This window comes from Pongo pygmaeus, chromosome 2, assembly GCF_028885625.2.
Source record: "Pongo pygmaeus isolate AG05252 chromosome 2, NHGRI_mPonPyg2-v2.0_pri, whole genome shotgun sequence".
NCBI lineage: Eukaryota > Metazoa > Chordata > Mammalia > Primates > Hominidae > Pongo > Pongo pygmaeus.
Window position 1 is genome coordinate 58,420,659 of NC_085930.1, and position 10,035 is coordinate 58,430,693.

At 42.3% G+C, this 10,035-nt stretch overlaps 1 protein-coding gene across 1 annotated transcript in view; it reads right to left on the reverse strand.

Annotated features, from left to right (window-relative positions):
• The window catches only part of OSBPL11 (oxysterol binding protein like 11), a 67,158-nt gene extending 57,544 nt beyond the window's left edge, over positions 1-9,614 (reverse strand). Inside the window, exon 1 of the mRNA XM_054480756.2 lies at positions 8,552-9,614. Coding sequence (XP_054336731.1) covers positions 8,552-8,718 — 167 coding nt within the window. The 5' untranslated portion in view covers positions 8,719-9,614. The remainder of the gene's footprint in view (positions 1-8,551) is intronic.
• Between the last annotated feature and the right edge of the window lie 421 nt (positions 9,615-10,035).

Genomic DNA, 10,035 nt, shown 5'->3' on the forward strand with positions numbered 1-10,035 from the left:
TAATGTGTGTCTGTTAATATGAATAAAATCTAGCTACTGAAGTGGGAACATACCACATATCTGATTATATTATACTATTTTGTGTTCTATAAAATAGAAGTGATGGTCCAAAACAGACTAATACACTAAAAAATAAGCTATGAGAAAGTTAATTTCTTCTTCAGTCCTCCAAAAACTTCACTGCTCAAGAAACTGGGTATATTTCTGATCTTTTAAACTTGTTAACATTTAATTGGGATTAGTAGTGGAAGCTGATAGTCTATAAAAATAACTGATTAAACTTTGCCAAGTGGCTTTATTACATTGTGTATAGTTTGATACTCATTTTCTCTTAAATATCTTAATAATAACTTCTTCAATTCTTTAACCTCCATTACTATAACATACATATTTCTTTTTTTTTTTTTTTTGAGATGGAGTCTCGCTCTGTCGCCTAGGCTGGAGAGCAGTGGTGCGATCTTGGCTCACTACAACCTCCGCCTGCTGGGTTCAAGTGATTCTCCTGCCTCAGCCTCCCGAGTAGCTGGGATTACAGGTGCGTGTGTGCCACCACGCCTGGCTACTTTTGCTATTTGTAGTAGAGACGGGGTTTCACCATGTTGATCAGGCTGGTCTCGAACTCCTGACCTCGTGATCCACCTGCCTCGGCCTCCCAAAGTGCTGAGATTACAGGCGTGACCCACTGTGCCCGGCAACATACTTATTTCTTAACCTTTCTTTATCAGACTTAAGATATATAAAAGTTTTTAAAATTAAGCTACCTTTTAAACAGTTTCAAATCCTTTCAACTCAAAACAATTACTCAATACCTACTAAAGCACAGCACTCTGAAAAACCATTGAAAAGCATAAGAAAATCAAAAAGGCAATAACTAATAACTCTCCAACTCAAATCTATAATCTAATCTAAGAGAAATATATTTCCTTGAAGAAAAAGACAGTAACATGGGTTCCTGCTACTGGAAAAGACACACAATGGGACTACATTTGCAGCTGCCATACAAATAAAAAAGGCATTAAACAAATACATAGGATTCAGTAGTGAGTGAGAAGGCTGAAATGACTAGATTTGATGACTGATTAGATGTGAAGTGAGACAGAAAGAATGAAAGTGAGAGAGAAAGGACAAGAGCAACACTCAGATTTCCAGCTGGAACAACTGGGTGGATAACTAATGCCTTCACTGAGATAGGGATCACAGAGAAATTTTGGATTTGTTCCAATTTAAGATGTTAAATTTAATGAACCTGCAGGACTATACAGGGAGATATCCAGTAAGGCAGCATGATTAGGGCTTGGTAGTCATCAGCATATAAGCATATAACTGGTATTTGAAGTTACAGCAGTAAACAAGGTCACCCAGGAAGTATTACGAAATGGCAAGAGATGGGCAGGGTCTAAGAGAAATCTCTAAGGAAAAGTTTTAAGGGCAAGGGGAATACAGAGAAGAAATCAGGAACAACTGAGTAGTGGGAAGAAAACTAGGAGTATGGAAAGACAGAAACCAGAGAAAGTGTTTCAAGATAAGTCTGTGGTCAAGAATATTCAGTGGACAGGTGCCTTGGCTCACACCTGTAATCCCAGCACTTTGGGAGGATCACTTGAGCCAGGAGTTTGAGACCAGCCTGGGCATCACAGTGAGATCCTGTCTCTACAAAAAAAAATTAAAAATTAGCCAGGCAGGGTGGCACACACCTGTAATACCAGCTACTCAGGACACTGAGATGGGAGGATTGCTTGAGCCCAGGAAGTGGAGGCTGCAGTGAGCTGCAATCGTGCCATTGCACTCCAGCCTGGGAAACAGAGCAAGACTCTGTCTCAGGCCAGGCACAGTGGCTCATGCCTATAATCCCAGCACTTTGGGAGGCTGAGGTGGGTGGATCACTCGAGGTCAGGAGTTCAAGACCAGCCTAGCCAACATGGTAAAACCCTGTCTCTACTACGAATACAAAAATTAGCTGGGCATGGTGGTGCATGCCTGTAGTCCCAGCTACTTGGGAGGCTGAGGCAGGAGAATTGCTTGAAACTGGGAGGCAGAGGTTGCACTGAGCCAAGATCCTGCCATCGTACTCCAGGCTGGGCGTCAGAGTAAGACCCTGTCTCAAAAAAAAAAAAAAAAAAAAAGAAAAGTTCAGTGCTACTGATAAAGTAAGATATGACAAAGACTGAGAAGACTCATTAGACTTACAACCCAGAGATAACAGTTTAATGGAATGATGAGGGCAGAGCCAGCTGGAAGTAACATCAAAGGTTGACGATAATGTCAAGAGGTTCTCCAGCTTGTAGACAACAGAGCTATGGGATTTCTCAGGCTCCACAGTCATATGAGCCAATTCCTCATAATATCTCTCTCTATCTATCTACCTATTGGTTCTATTTTCCTGGAAAAGCCAAATAGCAATACCTTAAGGTATTTAACTACAGGCAGGAATTTATCCAAGTTGTAGTCAGTAAATATGAGGTACCAGGCAAGTCACATGTCAAAATCCATACTTTCAACTAGGCAAAAAGTATCCTCCCAAAATGCTTAGCACTTTGGTCCATTCTCAGGATAACAAATAGCATGAAGGGGGGAGTGGCTTGCTTAGCTGAGGAAAAGGCTAATGACATTAAGAGATATTCCTTGCAACAGCTAGTGTATAGCCTGGGATATAATAAGTGTTTATTTGCTGAATGAATTAAGCAATGGGAAGAAAGAAACATAATTTTTCTATGAAGCCATGAGACAATTCTCAATAGCCTGCCCACCTCCTCCCCAAAAAATTCAACTCGCAGACTGTATACTCAAAATCGCAAACAAAATAAAGTCTAACTGTATTTTAATCTATAACAAAAAGTATAAAGTCAAGAGAGGGGTCCTCCCTCCTGCCAAGAGTCTTAAAAATGTTAGCACTCTTTGGCCCTAGAATTTCGCTTTTAGGTATCCCATCTACAACAAATGATTAGAAATGTAGACAAAGCCGGGTGCGGTGGCTCACGCCTGTAATCCCAGTACTTTAAGAGGCCTAGGCAGGCAGATCACCTGAGGTCAGGAGTTCGAAACCAGCCTGGCCAACATGGTGGAATCCCGTCTCTACCAAAAATATAAGAATTAGCCGGGTGGTGCCTGCCTGTACCCAGCTACTCGGGAGACTGAGGCACGAGAATCGCTTGAACCCAGGAGGCAGAGGTTGTGGTGAGCCAAGATTGCACCATTGCACTCTAGCCTGGGCAACAAGAGCGAAACTCCATCTCAAAAAAAAAACCAAAAAAGATATGTAGTGCAAAAATGTAAGGAAACTAAGAAATCACAGCACATTATTAATAAACCAAATCTTGCTCCTCAAGACTTGGTATACTTCTAACTAGATTTTGGAATAATATTGTATAGTTTCCAGTTACATGCCTACAATCATCTTTCTCTTGTTTTTACCAGCATCTATAGCAGATTTCAGACACAGAAAACAAAAACTAGAGTATAGAAATATGTATCAATTTTCCTTTAACCCCTGCAGAGAAAAAAAAAAAAAAGCAGACACTTATGACTTTTTCTTCAAATCAACTCAAAAGAAGAGGAAAAACCTCTAAGACCGTGAACATTCATTTATATTTAGGCCAATCTCCTTTTCTCATCCGCAAACAGGCACTTTTCCTTATAATAGTATTGACAGTGGAAGAAACCACAAAATTATTGTGGTCTGACCACAAAAATTATTTCTATACTACACATTTGCAGACTTTTATACATTTACTGAAAAGTATAACTGTTTGCTAATGAGGAAAACAGATTTATCTGTTAATATGATTAGTCAGTGAGGAGCTCAAAATTTAAAAAAACAGCAGGCCATCAAACACCCTGGTTTGTCTTTCAGTTCCTCTTTTGAATAGTTCTCTTCTGCCAATTTTAATAAGCAGGTGGCATATTTGCAGATTTGTGAATTTCTCTACAAGCTGACATGAAGAATACAAAAATAATGAAAACATGCACATTTTATAAAGTGTGAATATTCACTATGAAAAAGGAAGGAAAGACCCAGAACTGGGAAATCTATCTTCTCTATAAACGGTAAAGAAAGCTGACATCGTATGAATATAAATTACTCTGGAAACAAGAAAATACAAGGCTAATCTAATAAATTAAGTTCTTAAGTTTAATTTTTCAAAAGGACCAGGCACGGTGGCTCATGCCTGTAATCCTAGTACTTCAGGAGGCCGAAGTGGGCGAATCACTTGAGGTCAGGAGTTTGAGACCAACCTGGCCAACATGGTGAAACCTCAACTCTACTAAAAATACAAAAATCAGCCGGGTGTGGTAGCAAGTGCCTGTGATCCCAGCTACTTGGGAAGCTGAGGCGGGAGAATCACTTGGACTTGAACCTGGGAGGCAGAGGTTGCAGTGAGCTAAGATGTGCCACCGCACTCCAGTCTGCACAAGAGGGCCACCGCATTCCAGTCTGCACAAGAGGGCCAAACTCTGTCTCAACAAATTTTTTTTTTTTTTTCAAAAGGTCATCATGAGATTATTTTGTAAATGCCACTGATGCCCTTCCTTTTCCTGATTATTTTGATGATCCTCCTAAAATAAGCCTTAGAATTCATTCTTTCGTTGTTTTGGGTGTGCACATTAATTTGGCATTAATAAAAGAGTGCTTCAGACATAGTAGAGACTCAAAAATATTTGCTACGTAAGTTAGAACATGAGTAAACCATAAAACCAACCATGTACCAAACTAGTTATTATCAATAATTATTCATTCCTTTTAGAGAGTTTATCTACTTTTAATACCTCTATGTAAACACCTATCTAGAAATAAAAGTTCTTCCACTTACTAGCTATGTAACCTTAGCTACATGCAATATATAACTTCATGTACTATATTGTCTAAGTCTATATTGTCATTTAGACTTAGGTTTTCTTTAACTGCAAAATAGGGATAATAATGCTCTATCTTCCTCCAGAGTTGTGAGGATTAAATGTGATAACAGATGTGAAAACATTCTGGATAATATAAAGACAATTATCTACATTTCCAATACTCCATATCTCTGAGGACTGGCTAGATAAGACACTTAAACATTCTGGCAACTTTAGCTGGACATACCTAAAACCAGATACATAATTTGACTCCCCAAGTCTGTTCTCCCCTCTAGTCTTTACAATCTTGAGTCTATTATATTAACTGCCTAGGCATTTTCTGGCATGAATCCCAATAATCCCCGACTGCTGGTATTCTCACACCCTTTTGTGGGACTTGCTTCTGAAGAACAGTGAAAAGTGATGTGAATTCACCTCAGTGCTTAGGTTACAAAAGACTGTAACTTCTCTCCAGCTAGCACTCTCTAGTCCTCTTACTTCCCCATTCTCAAGAAACAAGCTGCCAAGTTGTAAGATGCTCTGTGAAGAAGCCCATGTGGCCAGTGACCAAAGGAGGTCTCTGGCCATCAGTTCATGAGGAACTGAGTTCTTTGTCCAATGGGCCAAAAGGAACTGAATTGCACCAAGAGTCTCACGAATAAGCTAGGAAATGAATCCTTCCCAGTTCAGTCTTCAGAAAGACTCAGAGCCAGAAGACCCAGCTAAGCTGCACTGAGATTCCTGACCCAAAGACACTATGAAATAATAAATGCTGCTGTTTTAATATATTAAATTTGGGGGTAATTTGTAATGCAGTAGTAGATACACCATCTCACACTAAATTTCAAAATAAATTCCAGATAGATTAAAAAGTTAAATATGAGCCTGGGCAACATTGCAAGATCCTGCCTCTGGAAAAAAATTTTAAAATTAGTTGGGCATGGTGGTGTGCACCTGTAGTCCCAGCTATTCCAGAGGCTGAATAGGAGGATCACTTGAGCCTAGCAGTTCAAGGCTGCAGTGAGCTATGATGGAGCCACCACACTCAACCCTGGGAGACAGAGAGAGACCCTGTCTCAAAAAAAAAAAAAAGTTAAATTGTAAAACTACCAAATTATTTTAAAACTTCATGAAAACAACTATTTATTTACTTAATTATTTTTGAGACAGGGTCTTGCTCTGTCACCCAGGCTTGAGTGCAGTGGCACAATCACAGCTCACTGGAGCCTAGAACTCAAGCAATCCTTCCACCTCAGCCTCCTGAGTAGGCATGCCACCATGCCTGGCTAATTTTTTAATTTTTTGTAGAGATGGGGTCTCTCTATGTTGCCCAGGCTAGTCTCAAACTGCTGGGCTCAAGTGATGCTCCCACCTCAGTGCCCCAAAGTGCTAAGGATCAACACTTTGGGTGAGCTACAGTGCCAGCCAAAACCAAGTATTTATAAAAGTTACTTTTTATAATTAGAAATGGATGGAAAAGAGGAATAAGAGGTCTGACTTAAAAGTTTTCTGTATGTCAAAAAAAAAAATTAAAATCTGAGGACTAGTGAAATATTTGCAGAAAGTATAGCAATTTATACAAAATTAAAATATATTGCATGTCATCACATGTTTACTAAATAAAGAACTAATATAAATTTCTCTGGAATTATAGTCAAGAAATCAGTAAAAGATAGCATTTCCAGAGAAGGAAACAGAGTGGCTGGGAAAGTATGTAAAGGAAATGTTTCATTGTATATACACATCCCTTTACCTATTCAAAAGAAGAAAAATCAACATAATATTTTTAAAGGAATATTGGTATTTAATGTTGACATTTTAATAAGAGATATCAAGCATATTAAAAAGAAAAATATTAAGACCTAATAGGAAATGTATAAAAAACACATATGTAGATGTTTCACAAAAGAAAAAAAAAGATCATAAAGAAAAATGAACTAAAAATGCATCAGAAACCTAAACATAAGCACTAAAACAAAACTCCTAGACAAACACATAAGTGTAAATCTTTGTCATCTTGAACTTCACAATCGTTTTTTAGATGTGACACAAAACTATAACAAGAGAAGAAAAAACTCATTAGACTTCATGAAAATTAAAAACCGTTGCGCTGCAAACAATATCACCAAGAAAGTTGTAAACCAAAAATAACATTCGAAGGCACCCCACAACCAACTTAAGAGACTCCCCGCTCTCTCCAGACCCAAGTGTGAATGCCAGGGCCGCGGCGCTGCCCCACCCACAGCCCCATAGCAGGTCAGGACGAAGCGCCACGCACAGGGGACCCGCGGCCCTTGTCACAGGTCACACACACACACAAAAAATCATGCTGATTCCAAAAGTGGGCCTAGACCTCTCAAATTAACTGAATATATCTTCTTATCCTACAGTCACTTACCAATAAAAAGTTATCTTCTGGCCAGGCGCGGTGGCTCAAGCCTGTAATCCCGGCACTTTGGGAAGCAGAGGAGGGCTGATCACTTGAGGTCAGGAGTTGGAGACCAGCCTGGCCAACATGGTGAAACCCCATCTCTACTAAAAATACAAAAATTAGCCAGGTGTGGTGGCGCAAGCCTGTAATCCCAGCTACTCGGGAGGCTGAGACACGAGAATCGCTTGAACCCGGGAGGTGGAGGTGGCAGTGGGCTGAGATCGCACCACCACACTCCAGCCTGGGTGACAGAGCCAGACTCTGTCTCAAAAAAAAAAAAAAAAAAATTATAATCTTCTATACTTCACTTCTGTATGTTAATACAATCATGCATATTTCATACATATGAATATTATTCATGATAAATGTATATCCCTCACAAAATCTTGGCTTTAACCCCTTCCAAGTTTCACAAAAATTTCACAAGCACAAATAAGCACAAAGGCTAAAAAGGACTACAGTTAGGCACATAGGAGTCAATCAAAACTTAAGAATTCATCCCTTTAGTTCCAATACGATGGGATGTGCTGGTTTGTTTCATTCATTCTTAAGGTTCTGGATAGTTCTTTCTCCCTACACTTCATATATGAAAAAACAAAAACAAAACTTGTTGCCTCTCCAGGACTCTCCTCCTGTTCCTTAAGTTGTTCATTCATATTAGTGAAAATTAACAGATATAGACTTTCTCATCAACACAGAGAGCACTGAAGTGGCCTGAGCAAGGCAAACTGAACATCTCCAGGCTCAGGTTTAGTCTATCAGAGGCATTAGGATCTCTACCTTTGTCCTTGTATTCCAATTATTTATGTACATTCCCCTTTCCAAGTCACAAATACCTTCAGGACAAGAATCTTTTCTGATTCTGGACAATCTCTGGACAAGTAAGTTTTGAGCACCAGTATTTGCTAGCCTCTTGAGAAAGCTGAGTTAAACAGTTCCTGCCCTCGCAGTCTATCAGAGAAAGCTGGCTTGTAAATAAATTGCAACACAGGCAAAAGCAGAAGTGAGTACAGAATTAAATCTGAGGAAGCATTAACTCTCTGACTGTAAAGGAAGTTCAGGGATACATTTCTGTATTCCTCAAAAGGTCTTCCATAAATACCTGTTGAATGAACAAATGAACGGATTAAATCTTTTAGGCGAGGTCCAGATCCAAACGAGATGTATCAGTAGCTTCTGGAAGCCAGTGAAAAAACTTTTATCTTTCAATAATTGCGGGATGCAGCCTCCAGGGAATATTCACCCCTACCTCCACCTCAGGAAATAATTTTGGAGAAAGGACCATACCTGTACTGCCAGCCTTTTGCACTGCCACCGCGGCTGCTGCTGCTGCTGCTACTGATTGCACCTCCACAGCTGCTGTTCTTGTTCGGGGTCACCGCTGTGGCCAGGCCCTCCAGCTTTCCTTCGCTCTCCGAGACTTTCATTGTGGACACTGGTTCACCCCCCTGCATCTTAACGCCAAAGTCCACTTGCCCTTCTTGAGCGGGAGAGAACAATTCTGTAGTTCTGTAGGTGACTTTTTTTTTAAGATTTGATCTGAATATGATACCGGTTGCTAAATCACACGGCGGCTGGGGCGGGACTGTCAAATGGTCCAGAAAAGGAAGATACACATTCCCACAGAAGTTAAACTTTTAAGCGGGCAGGGGAAGCAACGAGGACAGATATCCTTCACATGTATCTCTCTCCTTTCCGGCAAAAGCAATGAGGAAAAAGCATCCGGCGAGAAGACTTAAGTGACATACTCAAAAGAGAAGGAGTGTGGGGAGGTCGCAGATTCTGTAACCAAGACGGCTGGGAAAAGGACGGAGCGCCAGGGACAGGGGACCCGCGGCCTAACCTCGGGGCTGACCCGCCGCGCTCCCTCTTCTCCTCCGCAGGTCCTCAGGCAGTGGGTCCAGTCAAGACCGCTCGGCAGTTCCCGCCGCAGCCCCCGAGATACAGCCTGGGCCTGCGCGCGCAGCCCGGGAGGAGGGTCGGGGAATGAGGCCGCCAGGGGCGGGACGCCGGCTCCCGGGGCCGCCTCTCCCAGGGCCAGAGGCGAGCCACTCGGGGCAACTTCCTCTTATGCCCCTGGCCCGGGCCCTCGACTAGGTTCTCGGGAGCCGGTGAGTCTCTCGCGCTTTCTCCAGACCCAAGCGTGAATGCCAGGGCCGCGGCCGCCGCCCTACCCACAGCCCCACAGCCCCACAGCCCCACAGTCCCACAGCCCCACAGCCCCACAGCCCCACAGCCCCACAGCCACCCGCCCCGCTCCCTTCCCGCCTTCCCTTCCGGAGTAGCGTGAGCTCACTTCCCTCACAGCCGAAGCTTCTGGCGCCATTTTGGGTCAGGGCGGCTGGTCCCTGAAGGGGGCGGAGCCTCTGGTAGCTGGTAGCTGGGCGACTGGCTGATGGGTGAGGGAGGGAGAGGGAGGGAGAGGGAGGGAGAGGGAGGGGGCCGCAATGGAACTAGGAACCCAGGAGGAAGAAACAAAGGAGCCAGCGGCCCTAGAGAGTTCCCTTCTGGTGTGTGAGTGCCCGCCTTCCTAACCACGTCCCAGCCTTCCATTTGAGGGGCTGTTCCAGGCATTTTAGGAAGAAAGCTTACAAAAATAAGAAAGTACAAGAACGAAGCAAACATCTCTACGTTTTAGTCACTTGGGGGTGGGGTGGGGGGGGCAAGCATGACATTGGAGTAAAGCCAATCATTATTATAAATTAAAAAGAAGCTGTCATGGAAATTAGAGATCTCAGAACAGAGCTAGGTACTCTTCCAGACCCCAGACA